Consider the following 21,334-nt stretch of genomic DNA (forward strand, 5'->3'; position numbering starts at 1 on the left):
GGCTGAAGTACTACTTCACGATGGTTATTTACTGGGGAATAGTTCATTTTTTAACGAGCTTAAATGCGGGGGGAAACATTTGCTCATGTCTTATGTTTATTTTTTAACATACTTGAACTATGTGCTAAAACTGTTGGCATTATGATACAAGTGTTGTCCTTGATGGCAACTCACTCAGAGGCAGGTACAGGTGATGGCAACTTAATCAAAGGACAGATCTTTGTACAGCAGGACAAGAAAGTGATATACGCAGGTTCAGTAAGGAAAATCAGCGTGTACACGCAGGTTGGCTTCAGTAAAAGCGCGTACATGTGGAAAACTTATCTTTGGTCCGTGGCGGTTAGTCCTTGGAAGTTGTGCCTATGGTTTTGGACCATGGTGTCTCGACGGACATGTTGATCCCTAGTTTTGAAGTTGATGGTATTGTGTTACTATGGTTTTGGACCGTGGTATTGTGAAGGGCCTAAGCCTATATAAGGAGAAGATCATTAGGCCAGACGGAGTGCAAGAGTGTGTGAGTGATGAAGATCTGAGGAAGTGTGAGATCCAAGTGCTGGTTATGGGTTGGTGATCTGAACCAAGGTTTCACTCATGTGGAGGATGATGAATGATGGAACAAGATCTCAAGGATTGGAATGATTATCTTCATATGGTATGACTATGGATAGACTAGATCTATTGACGCATGTTTATTGTTATGATCTGGGTATGTTTTGATGTCTGATACAGCTGCGGAGTTATAAGTTAGAATTTGCAGATCTGTATGCGGGTTGGTTTTGGTAAAAGAGCGTATACACGCAGGTTGGGTTTGTCGAAGTAGCGTATACAATGTGAAGTATGATATTTGAAGATGGAGTTGGATCTGGTTGTTGTTGACAGGGTTTCAGTGATTCAGTATTGGGTGATTCATAGATTGATGATGCAGGTTGTACTACAATGGTGATAGTTTCATGGATCCAGTATGAAAATGTATGAAACGTGGTCCCGGGAAGATCGTAGGCCGGCACCTACGTATTGGTAAACATATCAGCCAGTACAAGAGCCAGGGGGTTGTAGCTCCCTTCCAGGAGCAGCTGGAAAACGAGTAAAGGTTAGAGCATTCTGTAGGCAGGCACCTACGTACTAGTAAATGGATCGGCTAGTACAAGAGCTATGAGGGTTGTAGCCCTCTGCAGGTTGTAGCCTGCGTGCTGGTAAAGGACTGCACCAGTACATTGTAAAAGAAGTTTCTTATTAAAGGAAGATAGAAACAAATTGCAGCAGGTGTTTTTCACCCACATTGGGTTTCCACCTTATATCATGGTGTTCATGTGTGTGGCTTTTGTGTGATGATCTGTTTTGTTATACTGCACCTGTTTACTGTTAAAATGGTTAATAATGTTCTGATGCATTTACTGAAGATAAGCTAGATGAATCATAAGATTTCTGGATATACGCTAGTTGCTTTAGACACAGTAGCGTGTACACGCGGGTTCACTTAACTGAAGTAGCGTATATGTTTCTGAGTATGAAATTGAAAAATATTATTGATCTGATAATACTGATTCACCCCCCCCCCCCCCTCTCAGTATTATTTCCAACAATTGGTATCAGAGCAGGTCCTTCAGAGAAGCTTGATCGCTTGAAGGAGATTCGTAGAACAATGGGGAAGAAAGCACGTCAGAAGAAGAAGACAGCTCAAAGGAACAATGACAACCTGCCGTTGAGTGGAAGCAAGAATTCAGATCCTGAATCACCTCAGAATGAAGATGGACAAACAAATGAAGCATCAGATCAAACCATAGATCAGCAAGATCTACCTAGCAAAAGGGAGAATGCCCTCAAAGAAGAAATCATCAGATTAGAAGATCAGTTGGAATGTGCCTCCAGAATTCGACAAATGCTGCTAGCGCTGAATAAAGAGCAAGAAAACGAGATCCTCAAACTAAGGCATCAGCTGGATGAAGGAAGGAAAGCTGAAGAGACCTTGAAGAAGCAATGTCTGGAAAAAGAAGAACAACATCAAGTTGAGGTAAAAATCTTGAAAAGTAAATTAGAAGAAAAAGACAAACTATTACGATTTCAAGATAGTACAAAGATCTTGGATGATATTCTTAGTAGTCAAAGGTCCCCTGCTATCAAAACTGGTCTTGGTTTTCATGAGTCTATTGAAGATGAATCTGGTTCACAAAGTAAGACAAGAATCTCTAATGCAAAATCTGAAAGGCTCTACAAGGAGATGAAAGGACAACCCCATCAACAATCAAGGAAAGAGACTCCTCAAAGAAAATCTTTTACTCCTCCCATGAATAATGTTGAATGCCATGTATGTCATAATCTTGGACATGTTGCAGCCATATGTAGAAGAAGAAGGTTTCAAGACCATCATGCAGAAAGATCATCACATTCAAGGTACTTTAATGGATATTGCTTTTCTTGCAATATGTTTGGTCACAAAGCTGCCGATTGCTATAGGAGGAATATGAAACATGTAAGATGCTATGCATGTAACAAGTTTGAACATAGAGCAAAAGATTGCAGGAACAAAGATCATGATAAAAATAAATCATCAACATGCTTGAAGATATGGAAGAAGAAGGAAGTTCAGTCAGAAAGATGTGGCACAGCACAGGGTACTCAGCACAGCACAGACATAACAAACTTAGGGGGAGCTGAAAGTGTCAAACTTCAGTGTTCTAATTCTCATACGCAAGTTTCATGAAGGAAATCCGCGTATATACGCGAGTTTCACACTGCAAAATCGCGTATATGTCAGTCTGAAGAAATGCAGTGGGGATAGGCTCAGAAAAGGGGTCTGATATGATTCAGTCCAATATCTACTCTCTTGGTTAGCGATTATAGTCTGCTAAGGATGTTTTGAAATGTTTTGATACTTGTAAGATGTTAGAAGTGTTTAATCCTAACTTGATGATGATGAGATCTTGATGCTTATTACTGATGTATGCATGATCAGATCTAACTTCAGATGGCACAAGCTCAGGGGGAGCATATACTTCAAATAATTCATTGTTGGCATTATGGTTAGAAGTTGTTGATAAAGTCTATGAAGCTAAATGATACATCTTGCTGCTTGATCAAAGGAATGGTATTGCAGGCTGTTGCTTATGGTACAGATCATATATGATGAGTGATAGTCATGGTCTTGAATGAATGGCTGGTCTTAGAACCTGCATCTGCTCAGCAGGAGCATGGATGGATTAATACAAAGGGGAGCCAAATCAGAAACTTCAGCATGTACTCAGGGGGAGCATGGACAGATTGGTACACTTTGGCATATACAAAGGGGGAGCACAATTGGAGATTTCAGCAGGTACTCAGGGGGAGTATGTACAACAAAAGGTATACCAAAGAGGAGAATATCTTGGTCCGCCCTTTGCCCTTGATGTCAAAGGGGGAGAGTGACTTGGTGTGGTGGTTGCCATCAAGTCTAAAGGGGGAGATTGTTGGCATTATGATACAAGTGTTGTCCTTGATGGCAACTCACTCAGAGGCAGGTACAGGTGATGGCAACTTAATCAGAGGACAGATCTTAGTACAGTAGGACAAGAAAGCGATATACGCAGGTTCAGTAAGGAAAATCAGCGTGTACACGCAGGTTGGCTTCAGTAAAAGCGTGTACATGTGGAAAACTTATCTTTGGTCCGTGGCGGTTAGTCCTTGGAAGTCGTGCCTATGGTTTTGGACCATGGTGTCTCGACGGACGTGTTGATCCCTAGTTTTGAAGTTGATGGTATTGTGTTACTATGGTTTTGGACCATGGTATTGTGAAGGGCCTAAGCCTATATAAGGAGAAGATCATTAGGCCAGATGGAGTGCAAGAGTGTGTGAGTGATGAAGATCTGAGGAAGTGTGAGATCCAAGTGTTGGTTATGGGTTGGTGATCTGAACCAAGGTTTCACTCATGTGGAGGATGATGAATGATGGAACGAGATCTCAAGGCTTGGAATGATTATATTCATATGGTGTGACTATGGATAGACTAGATCTATTGACGCATGTTTATTGTTATGATCTGGGTATGTTTTGATGTCTGATACAGCTGCAGAGTTATAAGTTAGAATTTGCAGATCTGTATGCGGGTTGGTTTTGGTAAAAGAGCGTATACACGCAGGTTGGGTTTGTCGAAGTAGCATATACAATGTGAAGTATGATATTTGAAGATGGAGTTGGATCTGGTTGTTGTTATGTTGTCTGGTTGTTGTTGACAGGGTTTCAGTGATTCAGTATTGGGTGATTCAGAGATTGATGATGCAGGTTGTACTACAATGGTGATAGTTTCATGGATCCAGTATGAAAATGTATGAAACGTGGTCCCGAGAAGATCGTAGGCCAGCACCTACATACTGGTAAACATATCAGCCAGTACAAGAGCCAGGGGGTTGTAGCTCCCTTCCAGGAGCAGCTGGAAAACGAGTAAAGGTTCGAGCATTCTGTAGGCAGGCACCTACGTACTAGTAAATGGATCAGCTAGTACAAGAGCTATGAGGGTTGTAGCCCTCTGCAGGTTGTAGCCTGCGTGCTGGTAAAGGACTGCACCAGTACATTGTAAAATAAGTTTCTTATTAAAGGAAGATAGAAACAAATTGCAGCAGGTGGTTTTCACCCACATTGGGTTTCCACCTTATATCATGGTGTTCATGTGTGTGGCTTTTGTGTGATGATCTGTTCTGTTATACTGCACCTGTTTACTGTTAAAATGGTTAATAATGTTCTGATGCATTTATTGAAGATAAGCTAACTGAATCATAAGATTTCTGGATATACGCTAGTTGCTTTAGACACAGTAGCGTGTACATGCGGGTTCACTTAACTGAAGTAGCGTATATGTTTCTGAGTATGAAATTGAAAAATATTATTGATCTGATAATACTAATTCACCCCCCCCCCCTCTCAGTATTATTTCCAATAAAAACTGCTCGATTAATCCAGTCGTGTGATAAGAATGTCTCATATAAAAACGGCAACTTTTAGAGTTTTGCCCCACATCCTTTCTTTATGCAAGTTAGGAAACGACCAATCCTACGAGTTTAAAGGGTTAGAGGACCTACAAATTTAAAAAAATAAATAGTCGCTCTTCGCTTGCACTCCAAAAGGTTTGCATGCCCCCAGGTATAAAACAGAGTTTCAAGGTTACCCCTTCTTTAGTCCGTTAAAACATTTGTTTTACCGAGAGAGGCGTACCTCTTACAGGTTACCCAAAGATTGTTCTATTCACAGCGCAAACAAAACACTTCTCCGACGATGTCTACCGAGATAAAAAAAGGTGAGTGAAGGAGGCTACTCCACTCACATAACTTTGAAAAGTGAATCTTGTTCTAGAATAACCTCCTCTTCCAATCACGGACGGGAGTACAGACTAGTCATATTCTCTCGCGGAAACCTACCCTATACCCGGAGTTTTCCTGCTGAAGCAGACCAGGGTGCATGCCCCCTGGGTTTCAGTCATGTCCCTCCGAACCACTCGCACTCATCGGGTGGACGGACTGGAGATTGAGACATTTCTTGCGTGAAAAGACCATTCAGGGATGGTATATGACTATTTGCTCTGTATAATCTGGGAAATGAAAGCTGGTCTACGAGCTTGACCACTCTTCCTTCATGCGGAAAACACATTACTCTGAAGAGTGAGGAGACAATTGCTCCCATGCAATAAATATAGTCTCGTCCAAGGAGTAGATTGTAATCCAGGGGTCCTTGAACTACCATTACATTCATGTGAACGGTTTTCCCTCTTAATGTTATGGGTACATTGGGAAGGATCCCTAACAGTTGACTGGTTCCTTTATCAAAACATGTTAGATTTCTCATCTCAGGCAAAAGCGATGGCGAACCAAGCACTTTCCAAGTAGTTGAGAAAAGGATACTCACAGAAGCCCCCTCATCTATGATGGTACCAGCCATAACCATTCTATATATTTGAACAATAATTCGGAATGGTACACTAGCTGGTAAACGGGGTCTGCCTAGTTGGTTCCAGTCGAAGGAGACAACTAGGTTGCTTGGAGGTGGGACAGAATAGACGGTCGGGTACGACTGTGACGAACTTCCTTCCTGCAGTAAAGGAACAGGTAAATTGTCCCCATGTTCATTGGAGTCTGTGCTTATGAAAAGAATTTGGACGATGTCATCCTTGTTCTCTTCAGTGACTGTATCATCTGAAGATGGAACCTATGAAGGCAAGACTGGGTCAACTGCCACCTCAACCTTTTGACTTTCATCTGGTATGGATTCAGATGGTTTATCTTCAATGATAGATGCTTCAGCCGACCACCTGAGCGGGCCAGCCAGATTTTCAACCGGTGACGGACTCGGCAAGAGTTTTTTATATCCAAGAGGAAGTCGTAACGGTGAAACCGGATTATCGTCCAAAACTCTTTTAGCCTCGTCTAAGAAGGGACAACAGTGGATGGCATGATCGCCTTCACACAGTTTACAAGGAAATCTATATTTTCCTTTTTGTCCTGGGGCTTCACTTTCACTAGTTGACGGTGTGTTTTCAACATGATCATCAGAGGCTTACGACACCGGGTTGTGCAAATGAGGAGACTAGTCCTTTAAGATCTGAGGGATGCAAGGACAATCTCTGTGATAATGGTCTCCTTTGCAAATGACACATGGCGATTTAGGCTTGGTCGGTGCAGTGTGTGTATTTTCATTAGACGACACTCGTTTGCCCCCATTCGCTTCTGGCTCCTTCTTCTTCTTCTCTTTCTTCTTCTTTTCCTTCTTCTCCTTAGGTACTTGACTTTTGGCTTTACTAGCCCCATCAAGCGAAGAGGAAGGAGGAGAGGAAGAATTAGAGGAAGTAGAAGGTTGGCGGTTAACTCTGGACTCGTCTAGTTACTGATTCGATTGTTCAGGAATAGTGGTGTTCTGAACGACAGAGGTTGAGAAGAGCCATACAGGCAAACCAATTGTCAGTCCTGGAAGCGACAATGTGGCCATATGGGGTGCACCAACATCTCCCCAAGAGGAGAAGGGACTAGGATTTCCTCCAAGGGGAACTCCTTGGTTGGTGGATTCCATTTTCTCAACCCAAGATCAACGTAGGAAAGGGTAATGAATATTCCGTTTAAAATAAATTTTAGACGCTTTGACACAACTTGTTTTTTCAATTTTTAAGAGTCGAAAAAAAACAAAATATGACTCTAGTCTCCTTCGATTTTTAATGAGCCTGAAGTGACAAGTGCTCAGATGGAACTTTTCCGTTAAGGAGTCTGAAAAGGAACGAAAGGGACTGCTCTGGAAATCTAGGTAGAGGGATTACCAAACCGATCGCAAAACTGCAGAATACTTTTTACGGTACGGCAGTCAATCTTCCCGAATGCTGTGTTCAGTGCATTGCAATCGATAGGGCGGCAGACACGACTTCCTATGGATAAAGGATTAAGCCTATTGGGGTCTCCCAAAATATACTCGATGGTACATGGGAGCACAAGTCCGTACTGGCACTTATTGTCTCAAAGTGGAGGAATCACCCAACCATCAGTGAGAACAACAGTTACCAGGCTTTACGACGCCGGAATACATCTCTAGCCTAGACTTCTAAATGTTGTGCGTTAAGTTCCAAAGCGTTGTTAGATTCATTGAATTTATTTTAAGTTGATCTTGTTTATGGAGTTTGCCTTTCGGGTTCACCACGAGATGTAGATGTAATTCCTAAAATGCAATCTAAGATGATAAATAAACTTTTTATCTCCTTTATGCAATGAAAATCCTAGCTACTAGGGAAAAGAAAGACAAAATCTTTTCACAAAGAGCAAAGAGCACACTCTAAATGCACTTTCCTAAATCAAGCCAATCAGACAGTCTATATGCCAATGCACATGCATGTGTTTGTTTTCAACTTTCTTAATATATGAATGCTAAAAAGAAAGTTGATGCACAAATCTGAATTTCTTTTCAAGCGACAAATATCAACAAGTTTCTTTTCGAAATCAAAAAATGGAGATGATCACAACACTTTACGATTTTGAACTGAATACTTGTTCTCTACACTAGAAAATTACAAATTCAGACCAAAAGCAATAGTAACAGGATAATCAACCATCAACAGCAATCAAACTCTTTCCTACGATTGAAATTGACACTTGTGACAGTTTCAAATCAAAGGACGATAGTACGATTATGATACTTTTGCAAAGGAGAACTGTAAATGACTCAACAAACACACAAAAAAATCTACAGTTCTTTTGTACAAAGGAGGCGGAATAACAGTAAGGAAAAGGGGTTTCAAACAGACATATACTGATCACAGGCAGCAAATTCAGGAATAGAACTGGAAAGAATGAATCACAGAAGCGACAACTGTACAGAGCTAGTCTGATCAGCGCACCTGTAACACAGAGAATCTAAAATGCAGCGCAGGTTGTCCACTCGGGAAGTGCGCTGAAATTCAGAATCTCTGAACAGTACCTGCGCTGGGCCAGAAATGAGACTCTGTTCGGGTTCCGGGTCATAGTTTGCAGTTCAGTTCTTGGGTTTTGGCCAAGCAAAAAGCAATCAGTAATGCAACAATCAGGGGTAGATCTAAGGAGGATCTAAGAGCTATCACAAGGGCAATCAGATAGTTTGTGAATCAGTTGTTTAAATCATAAATAGATCTAGTAGATGGATTGAAGTAGCAGTTGTCTACTTTGCATTTGTTATGCCAAATGCAGTTCGAATGCTACTTGTAAGTTTATGAAATAGACAACAAAGAATGATAAAAAAACAAACTAATTAGCTCCCCAACGGAGTCGCCATTTTTTTACAGGGAAAAGTGTCTATATAGAACTGCTTTATCCCACTAAGGTGTGACAGCTGCCTTAGAAACAAACAGAGAAAAGCTACTTTTGTTTTTCCTTTATGAATTATAGATAGAGAGGAACACAAAGACCAACCTCTGTCTTACGCTAATCTCCTGGTTTGATCCCTGTCTTCTTTGATAGTCCTCAGCTACCTGCTCCCTTCCACGCCCAGCTTCACAAAGTACCTATAAGATCACAGAAGCATAGCACTATACAAAGACATGGATCTATAATCATAAAAAATCTAGGATCAGATGTAAATTGACCATACAAATGTAACAAGCATCAATGATACAAAAGCATGGAGGAAAACTCAAATAGCTTTTATTGATAAACAAGAAAAGAGCCAAGAGGAGTTACAACCAGTTGTTCTGACCCAGCATCAACCTCCCAACAAAGAAGCCCCTCTTCACCTCAAACAAAGCTTAGATCACCCAACAATCTGATGTTTGTCTCAAGAAACCAACAACAATTCCTTAAAATATGCAAAATTCCAGCCTCTGGATCTCTGGGACGAGGGATCCATATATAGATATCTGTAAGGGGGATGAGTCAGCTTGTGATTTGATTAGTTTCTTCTCTCTGATAGTTCTTGCTTCCACTTGGAGACTTATGGCCCCTTACTCATCCTTGGTCGAATTCAGTGAGGCAAGTGTCACAGGAGAAGATTCTGTAAGCTTCCATTGCCTCTCCACCTCGTGGAATGACACTGCCATTTATCATTTCTCGCCCATCACACCCCACAGAAGGGACTTTTGAAATGCAACACACCCTCATAGTGTATTTGGGTGAGATGCAACACACTTAGCCAGTAGAGCAGTTGCAATGATCCTGTTTTGACCAATTCTGAGCAGTTTCTCATGGAGAACTTCTAGGAGAAGCTGTAATCTGTTGACCTTGTTCCTTTAGAGGTTAGAACAACACTTTTAGGGACTTTGGAGCCCTTGGTTTATGGACATTTCATGCTTGGGATTGTAGGGCCCAAAAATGTCTATAACAGGAGGGAAATTGCTAGCAGAGTACTTTCCTCCTCAAATTGGCGAGATAATGCATCTGCTACACTATTTTCTTTCCCTTTCTTGTAAATGATCTCATAATCATATCCCAGCATTTTGGCTAGCCATTTATTTTGTTGTGGGGAGGATAGGCATTGCTCCAAAAAATATTTAAGACTGTGATGATCTGTGTGGATTTGGAAACGTCGCCCCAATAAGTAAGGTCGCCAGGTCTCGACTGCATGTAAGATGGCCATCATTTCCTTCTCGTAGGTGGATTGGCCCAGATTCCTCCCACTGAGTTTTTGGCTTGTGAAGGCCAACGGTCGCCCTTCCTGCATTAAGACCGCCCCAATACCTGTACCCGAAGCATCACATTCAATGACAAAAGATTTGGTGAAGTCAGGTAGTGCTAAGACTGGAGTGGAACACATGGCATTTTTTAGAGCTATAAAGGCCTGTTGTGCTTCCTCATTCCAGAAGAATGAATTTTTCTTTAGGAGTTGGGTGAGGGGCCTCGCTATGCGACCATAGTTGCGAACAAATTTACGATAATAGCCTGTGAGACCCAAAAATCCTCTCAAGCTCTTCAAGGTCTTAGGTTGAGGCCATTCCTGCATTGCCTGGATCTTTTTGGGGTCCACCTTGACACCTTCACGCCCCACAATGTGGCCCAAATACTTTACTTCTGCCATGCCAAACGAACACTTGGACATCTTGACAAATAATTTATGCTTGCGGAGCAGTTGCAAGAGTAGATCTACATGCTGAAGATGTGCGGCCCAAGTGCAACTATAGATGAGGATGTCATCGAAGAAGACAAGGACAAATTTCCTGAGATATGGTTTGATAATGCGGTTCATAAGGCTCTGAAAAGTAGAGGGGGAATTACAAAGACCAAATGGCATGACCAGGAATTCATAATGGCCTTCATGAGTTCTGAAAGAAGTCTTGGGGATGTCGACTTCCTTCATGTGAATTTGGTGGTAGCCTGAGTGAAGATCCAGCTTAGTGAAGAATTGAGCCCCATTGAGTTCATCCAACAAATCATCAACCACCGGGATGGGAAATTTATCTTTGATTGTCAACTTATTGAGGGCCCTGAAGTCGGGACACATCCGCCACTCCCCATCTTTCTTGAGCACCATGACCACTGGGGATGAATAAGGACTAATGCTCGGACGAATGACACCTGCTTCCAAAAGTTCCTTGATGATTTTTTCTATTTCATTCTTTTGGGTGAACGGATATTTTATGGGCGCAAATTTGGGGGTTGGGCCCTTGGAACCAAGGTGATGCTATGATCATGTTCCCCTCGCGAGGGTGGAAGCTCATGAGGCTTGTCAAAGACCGACAGATGGTTATTTAAAATCTGTTGCATCTCAGGATGAATTGGCAGAGGCTTTGTTTTGACTACCTGGATGGCATTAAATTGAGCTACAACTCCATGATTGCCCTTTTTTAACAATTTTTTCATCCTATGCGAGCTGATGATATAGGGGGCTCCTGCCTGGAGTCCACGGAGGGTATGTGTGTAGTTGTTCTGCTTAAAACTCATATATAACTCCTGGAAATCCATTGTGATTGGACCAAGAGTGCGGAGCCATTCAGCGCCGAGGACAATGTCGCAACCCCCCATGTGTATGGCAAACATGTGGGTTTTCAACTGATAATCCCCCATTTGAAGTTTGACATTTTCACAGCGGCCTTCACATTTCATTGTGCCTCCATCCGCAATTTGAACTTGGAAGTTAGAAACTGCTCGTACAAAACAATGCACTGCTTTTGCGACTTTTTGATGGATGAAATTATGTGTACTTCCACTATCAATCAAGACTACTGCTGGGCGATGTTTAATAAAACCTCTGATTTTGAGAGTTTGAGGGGAAGAAATCCCTGCCAAAGCATGCAACAAAATAATTGGTTTGTCAGAGACATTGTCCTTTTGGTTGTCTTCTTCTAGCGGCTCCTGTTCCTCCAGTGGTGGATCTTCCTCTGTTGAGCTGTAGTCAGTGGCATCAATTTGAAAAAATTTGGGCTCCTTGCATTTATGACCTGGGGAGTATTTTTCATCACAGTAGTAACATAGGCCTTGCTTTCTTCTTTCGGCCATTTCCGCAGGTGACACCTTTTGGACCTTAAGTGTTTGAGTCATGTTGTGAGCCTGTGGGGGGTGACCTTTAGCGGAGAAATTTGGGCGACTGTATTAGGCTGCTAATGCACGTTCCACGTTACAAGCTACCTTGCAAGCCTCCGTCCATGTGGGAGGGTGGTGCAGTAGGACTTGGGATCTGATAGCTTCTTTAAGACCGTTGATAAAACATTCCGTGTAGAACACATCTGAGAGACCCCTAGTGCGGAAGGCTAAGGCTTCAAAAGCTGTAATATATTCATCCACTGTACCAGTCTGTCTGAGCTTAGTAAGACGACCCAAAAAAGATGATTCCTGGTCAAAACAGTCTTTAAGAGCTTTGGTGAATTTGGTCCAATTCCTAAAAGGTCCAGTGCAATGTTGATGCCATTCCCACCATTGCCACCTTTCATTGTCCAAGTACATGCTCCCCAACATAAGCTGAGTCGCATCATCGAAGATGTGATTCAGTTTGAAATACTGCTCCATTTGCGCTATCCAAGCCGATGGGTGAGAACTGTCAAATTTATGCATATCCAACTTGGGAGGTCGCTGATTGGGTGGTGGGTGGGCGTACCAAACGTGAGGAGAGTGGCTAGACTCACCCTCATTGTGTTCAGTGCCATTATACTCCTCCTCGTGGGCTTGCTCCTTGCCCTTCGGGACTATTTTCTTGGCCATGCTAGATAGTCCGGTAAGTTGAATGTGGACGTTGTGCATTGATTCTTCAAGTTTGTCCATCCTTTCATTGGCCATCGCTTGAGCTCTAGTTTCTACCATACACCAATCGGATTTTTTGAAAATTGGGACCGCCTAAAAAATTTTCACTAAGAAGTGAATGGTACCACCGTGCTCAGCTCGTCGTCCTGATTCTGATGGGCTAGATCACCAATAAGCACCCCGAAAGATCTCAGATTTTTTTTTTTCTCTGAAAACTCCTAACGGAGTTTTACTCCTTCCTTATCAAATCTGCAGTGGCCAAATCCTCAAAATGTCAATGCGGCCAAAAGTCCTACGAAAATTATACCCCGGTATAGGAACCCTTCACAACGACTCTGATCTGGTGGATCTGAGAGATCTGAATGGCAGATCTGATGGCGGAACAGACTGCTTCTGCGGATCTGATGGATCTAATAGATCGAAATGGCTGATCTGCGAACTCGAGACTGCGGGACTGATGTCTGCTGCTGCTGCACCCCTTTGCACAAGCGGATCTGGAAGAGATGCTGTGTGATGACCCGATAGAAAAGGGAACTATGGTCTTGAGGAGTGTCAGGTGCTACAGATCGCAATATACATAAGGGTCTGGCAGTAGTACTCGGCCCAATGTTTCAGGGCTCTAACTAAGGAGGATCGACCGTACCCTTAGCCGTACAACCCGACTACCCTATCGTACGGGCGAGTAATCTCCCCGAGTGCTGTTCTCGGTGTACTGTAGCCGCAAGATGGCCGACGGTTTATCTATGGTGAGGTTTCAAGGGAGCCTAGGGGGCTTCCAATATACCCAGAGGGTACGTGGAAGACAATCCGTGCGCGGTTCTGTCTAATGCACTACTACTCGAAGGGGTACCCACAGGGGTTACAAGGGAGTCCAACAGACGTGACCACCTATTATATTTCCTATGTGCATGCCTCCCCAAATCCACAGGCTTATGCGCTCAACGACAGATCCCGTGGTTTAAAGACATCGGAACACGTCTCTAGCCAAAAAAAAAATTGCTAAGAAATGGAGATCCCACCGGCCCTGGAAAGTGCTCTGATACCACTTGTTATGCTCTTAACCTGCAAAATGATACCCAAATACAGAATATACGAAGAAAAGATACCCAGAACATAGAATAGCAATGATTTTATTATTCAGAGAGTAATGTTCACTTGCCTCTTCGAGGGGGCAACCTCCAATAGAGCAGACCTCGACTACAAAATATGACACAATGCTCCTCGCAAGGAGTCTCTATCCTTTATATATGACTCATACATGCAATACCACGGGCCAATACCGTGGGTTTTATTAATACCTTCTATCTAATACTACGACGAATTTGCAACTAACTGCGGTTCCATCATTAATTGCAGATTAACCACTTACAATTATTAATATGGGCTTTCTTGACTCTTGACTATGACGTGATCCCATTACATAAATAAGGGGGTTAGGGTGGGACCCTAACATGTTCACTAAAGTAGTTAGAACGGAAAAGTTTGAAATATTCAAAATGATTCTTGGACTCAACAACATCCCTTCAAATTAAGGGGGGGATGGTTGCCACCTAATCTTTGGGATTAGGTAAATCCATGTAAATATTGAAAATAAGAAAATAAAGAGAATTGGAAGTCCAAAAGACATTGGGAGATGAAACCCAATAGTCTCCCTCTCCATGTATATATTCATGCTCCATCATAATGAAAAACACAATTTAATTTGTGGAGTTATCTCATGTCCTGACACAAATTTTGTATAGAAAAGTACATAATTCAATATGAAACCAAAGATGATATTCTCTCAATTTTTTTAATAAAAAAATCAAAAATTCAAATTTAATACCTATCCAGATCTAAAACAAATGAGACTGATGGAAATATATATGGGGTCTTATAGCAAAAGAGAAATAGAAGAAATCAACAAAAAACCAAGAAAATAAATACAAGAAGAGATCTTAACAAAACTAGGGCTAACTCCCTAGTGTGGTTGCGAGTTTTATTACGGGAGAATTCCACCTGAGCTAGTAGGATACTTTTGACCTAGTAGATCAGGTAAGGATCTACCTATAGTGGTGTGTGTAATGGTGAAGGGAAATCGACAGATCTAGCTATAGTTAAGCAAACACCTTCCACACTTATACATAATACTATAAGGAAATAGTTAGAAGGTTGGTACCAGGCACCCTTAAGGTTGGTGAAGTATTTTGGTCCTAACGCAGAGATATACTCACTCTTATTTGGAAATCCCACTCCTAACTATGATAAAGTATGTCCTTGCCCACATATGCCAACAGCTAAGCACATAATAGCCTTCCACAAACTTCTTGTCAGCCTAAAAATAACATGTAAAAGAAAATAACATGATCATATCAGATGTATAGGAAGGAAACAATAATATATTAATCATGAAAAAAATACACAAGATAATATACCCAAGAAATAAGCTCAACTCCTCCAACTTTCAACTTGGGTTCCTTCTCCCAATGCACCAGAGCTCCCACACTATAATATGGACCCTAGATCTTTCCCCCTTTCCTCTTGGTGAGATTATATAGGTTCATTCTATCCTTCGAGAGAATATATCTAGATACCTAGGGGCTTGATATGTTAGGAAACTTCTACAATAATGGAACCCTAAACAATCCATACACAAGTGGGTCAATTTGATCTCCTTGGGGATGACAACCTATAGAAACCTTTTCTTAATTATGAGCTTCTTCCTAATTGTCTCAATTATGAAATTATTATTATATCATTATTATATTTTTTTCACAAAATAATTATGAGAAATAACTCAATTATGTAATTCAACCCTTTTAACTTGGAATAAATCGGCCCTAAGTAAAAGCAAAGGAGAAAGGTGATGTGTTGTAGCCAACAACTGAGGTAGGTTGAACTTGGGTCACTGTTACTATTATGGAGTGGGAAATACAATTATAACACAAAAAGTAAGACACTTGGAAGACTACCTTGAAAACTAGACAAGGTTTGTAAGAGTTGTTAGTCATGCCTTTTCATTTATGCTATTCACCATCTATGTTCATGAAACTAATGAATTATTATCGTACCCTTACATACATTCATTTGTTAGTGTTTATTTGGATTGTATACTAGTTTACACTGCTTCTTGGGAGAATCACATCTCACACTTGAAATACAACACTCTTATGATAGATAAATCCATACTTCTACTTGTAAGTTCCCATTTGAAACATGTTTTCGATATTTTTCATATTCTCCATTGGATGTCACGTATGGAAAACAAAGGGGAGAGAAAAAAATATCTCACGGGGGATCCATTAAAAGTAGATTTTTTTTTTTAAGAAGATTATGAAGATGAATTTGGAAGTATATGAGATGTTGAAGAAGTCAGTAGAAAAAAACAAGGCTAGGCATATTCAACATAGAATAAAGAATTCATTCAGAGAGGGAAGAAGAATCTGGTTACAATTGAATAAGGAAAGAATATAGGGACCTAGTATAAATATCAAGTCTCTACGGTATGATCCTTTCGAGATAATAGATATGTGGGAGAGAATGCTCACAGACTCAATATAGCCCCATGCATGAAAATTCACTTAGTGGTGAATGCATAAAATCTCAAACTCTATGAGCCTCCAATTGTATATAATAAAGAAGAGCAGGTGCTACCTTTCGTAGACAAATTAGCTCTAGATGCTTAAGAAGAGTTGGCATAGGACATAGTTTTGCAAAAGAGTTCTAAAACTATAAGACATGGGAAATATGGCTTTTGGTAGATTGGGTTAAAAGAATAAGTTTGAGGAAAAGAAAGATGGTACTCCAATAAGGAGGCAAAGTAGAAATTTATTCGCCTCATTTAGTAAAAAAAAATTGGGAATCAAAATCCTCCTAAAATGGGGAGGTATGTTTCATCTTATATCATTATAGTACTTTTCACACATCTCAATGCTTTTATGTTCGAGAATTGGGAGAAATCAACTTGTAGGGCAAGTTTTACTAGTAGATTGAGTTTGAAGAATTAGTCCAAAACATCCTAAAGGGATTTTGACACATCAAATAATATTTTTTGGGTTGAAGCTCCCATGATTTATCATTGGACCTCATGACACTATTCTACACTAAGAGACATTTCCAATAATACAACAATTTCATCAACTGGAATTCATATTAAAATTAATTCCTTGTACAAGTTAACATACCATTTTGACCACCATGGCACAAATGGATGCCATGTCAAGCCCTGTTACTCATAGAAAATAGACCTACCACATATGGGCTATGAAGAAGACTCTAAAAGAGTTAGTGTTGTAACTTTGATTAAGAGTTGAAGGACTTAAGACTAACCCCTAATTAACTATCAAGCTATGTTAAAATCAGTGCATGAGGAGCAATAGGCGACTCCATTCTATTTTATTGTATCTTGCTCCATGGTATATCAAAACAACTAGGATTTATAGTGAGAGAGCATGAGAAATGAAGTTAGTGCTTTGAAGTATCCTAACAAACTACATGTATCATGTAGCTTCTTAGAGAGTGTTTTCTCATTTGTGCTTGCATTTTTCCATTCCAAAGAAAAAAGTGACAATGTAGCTTCCAACTAGCTTTTCTTTTGTAAAAGTTTCCTAGAAAAAATAATTGTCTTCATTATAGATATTGTGTAATTGTATTTGTTATTCTCTATTTCTTACATTTTATCTATTTTATACATAAGGAAAAATTTATTAATTAACGAATCTAAATTATGAAATAATTTAACTATCATAATATAGATTTAATTTATCTTATCAAATTTATTGTAATGACCTATCTCATATATTAACCATAAATCAATTTATATAATTATACATAAAGAAAAATGAGTTCATAATAATATTTATATGACTTCAAGAATTATGGAGACAAGCTCCTAGAAACTACATACTAAACATAATAATATCGAGAGACATGGAGAGATTTTATCAAATACTCTGAGACTAGGAACTACTACATGAAACTAAGAGCTTCTAGAAGGCTATGTAGCTCTCACACCTGTATTACAATATCATATAAGCTATAACAAATTATAACGATGTATTAAGAACATTTTCCCCTAATTTTCATGTAATGCTTGAGCTTTGTATGCGAAAAAAATAAGTGCGAGACCATTGGGTGCTATACTTATGCATTGAGGGAGTCAGAAGGGGGTCTTACAATTATTTAAAATATATATATATATATGTTCATTTATTTTTTTTAATGCTTTTAAACCTTTAAAAATTTTTTCATAATTTATTATTTTAGTTAAAAAAAATGTAAAGTTACCGTTGTTAAACTGTTCTCCACAGTAATGATGACAAAATCAAAATTAGGAATAAAATTTATAGTTTAAAAATGTTTACTTATAATTACTTGGAAAGCAATCATCTGCTCCCATGATAATCGGGAGTAATTTATATTTTGTCCCAAATTCATACCCCACATTGATTACATTACCTTCGCTACTGGAATCCAGCTTTTTCGCTCAAACGCAAATTTCATTGCTGTAGTTTATTTATCCTCGTAATAATGTGTGTTTGACAGGGTATGTTTATAATTAAAAACAAAAAGATATAATTGTGCCTTAGCTTCTTTGTAAATGGTGGTATATTTATTTGTTGTTATATGATAACATTTTCCAAAACTTCAACCATCGCCAAACGTATTGGTTCAATTCCCAGACCGGCTGAAAATTAATATTTTATTCTGATAATCTGTCGGTACGTCTAAACATACCCCAATCTCAACTCAACTGTGAAAATATTTTATTCTGAGTATCATAGAACGTGAGGATGGCGCATGACTATCGACAGAGCTATGCTGGATGACACCAAATTTCTATGGGTTCGTTTTCCAGTAGAAGATATTTGTGTTGACAATGTCGAAATTGCACAGTGCTCACACTTTGGTGGCTTCCAGTTGGATGCTCACTGCCTTTAACCACCGTTCCGTGTTCATGTTACAGCGATAGCCATCGATTGGGAATATGAGTAGAAGATATCTGTGTTGACAATGTCGAAATTGCACAGTGCTCACACTTTGGTGCCTTCCAGTTGGATGGTCACTGCCTTTAACCACCGTTCCGTGTTCATGTTACAGCGACAGCCATCGATTGGGAATATGATTCAAGAGTCCCAAACAGGGCTAAACCGCGTGACAGCTCCACATCCAATTTGCTGGGTGTATTGGAAATCCGCAATTCAGTGGACGTTTCTTCGGTCCCTGCCCCACGTGGCAGTGAATATGAGTGGAAGCAGCATTTACAGCCTCGTGATGCCCTTCGAATAACCAGATTCAATCCCTGCTCAGCGTACATCGATTATATTCTAAGCAGAGCAGGGATTCGATTGGACCCTTCACCATTATCTGCTAAATTTGATCGATATCGTTTGCATCTATGGATGTTTCTAGGGCTTTAAGTTTACGAGGTTATGTCCATTTCCTTTTGATTGCCATTATCTGCACAGCTATATCTTCCACAGTTTATGCAGACGTCTACAGTGATATTGATGTAACATGGGGCGAAAGCAACGCTTGGGTATTGAACAATGGCCAGGAATTGCAGCTTTCTCTTACCAATTATTCTGGCAGTATGTTTAATCATATTCACAGATTTATTTATTTATAAACAACTGTGTAGCTTTTGTCCCTGCAAATATAGATTAGTAGCTTTATGATATAAAACAGAAATATGATCATGGATTTTGGATTTAATTAGGTTCGGGATTTCAATCGTATAAGGAGTTTTTGTTTGGAAGCGTTGATATCTCCATGAAATTGGTGCCCGGAAATTCCGCTGGTACCGTTACTACATACTATGTTAGAATCGTGTTTCTGTGGAGATCATTTAATTTGTCTTGTGCATTTCATGAACAAAGAAACTTCTTAGGGTAACACACTACTACATTAAAACAAAAGAAATCTTTTGTCTCAAAAATTCATTTTTTATTTTAGTTATTTTACATTAAAAATTAATATTAATTGATTTATCTTAAATATAAACTTAGACAAAAATATTTTAAGGCAAGACTTTATATTTAAGACAAAAGTAGCTTGAGACAAAAATATTTTGAGACAAAAATTTATATTTAAGACAAAAATAATTTAAGACAAAAATATTTTGAGACAAAACTTTATATTTAAGACAAAAGTAGTTTGAGACAAAAATTTAAAGACAAAACTTTATATTTAAGACAAAAATAGTTTAAGACAATTATTTTAAGACAAAAACAATTTAAGATAAAATTATTTTAAGACAAAACTTTATATTTAAGACAAAAGCATTTTGAGACAAAAATATTTTAAGACAAAACTTTATATTTAATACAATGACCACTTTAGATCAAACCTATGTTTAATACGATATTTCACTTCGAATGAAAATGGAGGGCAGCGCTGAGTTTCAAAGTGATCTGCGCACGCGTTTTGAACTGGAGCTCTCGCACCCCTACTTCCTTGACCCCTGTGGCCCTCCACAGGCCCCCTGCTTGTTAGCCCCTACTACTGGGCTCTCAATCCTTCCCGGCATCCCCGCAATCGGGCTCTACCTCCCTCCTCCGGCTAGTGCTGCTGCTAGCACAGTGTCCGCGTCTGGGTTTTGCGATCGCAGAGGAGCGTAGCCGCCGCCATGAGTGCGCCTGGGGGTGGGGAGCCTTCTCCCACCCCACCAATCTCTTCAGAAGAAGCATTCAGAAGATTGCTCTCGCAGAAAGGGAAGAAACATTTGATTCCAGAAGTCCCGAAATTCATCAAAAAAGTGGAGGAAATTCCTGAGATCGCCCTGCCAGAAGACCAACCGATAAAAATCGCCCTAGCCCTGGCTGACAGAGGGTTGGTAGGACAATTTATGGGATGATAGCCCTTTACAAAAACAACAGATGACTGGATCTAATGCAACTGGAGGCCCCAGCTAGAAAACAAAGTGATCTGCTATGTTGTCGGAAGAGGGTATTTCATTTTCCAGTTCACCTCCAAAGAAGATTGAGATTTGGTTTTCAGAAACGGTCTGTATTTTATGGGAAATCAGGGTCTGTATATTAATAAGTGGACCCCCGACTTTGATCTCTCAATCGATACCCCTAAAGAGGTCCCAGTCTGGGTCCGGCTTCTCAATTTTTCGATCCATTGTTGGAGCTATCACACCTTGCAGAAGATTGGAAATGGCCTAGGCCATTTCATTGACAAAGCAGATAACAAGGGCCAATATACCTGCGCAAGAATTTATGTGGAAGTCAATATGGAAGCTGGACTGCCCGAAGCGGTAAAACTTACAGTCAAAGAATGGCATCACTATCAAAAATTGGATTACGAGCAACTGCCTTTCAAATGCAGAACCTGTCACGAACATGGACACTTCCAACGAAATTTCGCAAAAGCTCCAACCAGAGACAAAGTGGACGAAAAAGGATGTAAAGAAATCAAAAAGGGCAAGGTAGTCCCAAAACCATTTGAGAAGAAAAATTCAGGGCCATTGGTGAAGCCCCGGCCTAAACTAAAAGCCAAAGCAGTTCCAAAAGAGGGTTCTTCCTCTAGGGTAAAGACGGATGCCATTGGAACCCAAAAGGAACCAGAAGACCCATCGAAGAAAGTAAAAGAAGCAGAGGCAAAGTCAACTCTTCCTCCATTAGAGGATGAACAAGGGGAAAAAGAAGAAAACGAGGAGCACATCAGTCTGGGCTCTGATTCTGAGGGATATTCAGAAGATGGAGTCTCAGATTCAG

General features: G+C 40.2%; 1 protein-coding gene across 1 annotated transcript in view; it reads left to right on the forward strand.

Annotated features, from left to right (window-relative positions):
- Nucleotides 1–21,334, forward strand: part of LOC149164892 (xyloglucan endotransglucosylase protein 7-like) — a 104,950-nt gene that overhangs the window by 24,198 nt on the left and 59,418 nt on the right. The window contains exon 2 of the mRNA XM_089432192.1: nt 19,333–19,433. Within this exon, the coding sequence (XP_089288318.1) occupies nt 19,333–19,433 (101 nt within the window). The remainder of the gene's footprint in view (nt 1–19,332; nt 19,434–21,334) is intronic.

The sequence above is a fragment of the Pinus tabuliformis genome, chromosome 5_1 (assembly GCF_031772625.1).
Source record: "Pinus tabuliformis cultivar Carrire ecotype Pingquan chromosome 5_1, CPIR1, whole genome shotgun sequence".
Taxonomy (NCBI): Eukaryota; Viridiplantae; Streptophyta; class Pinopsida; order Pinales; family Pinaceae; genus Pinus; species Pinus tabuliformis.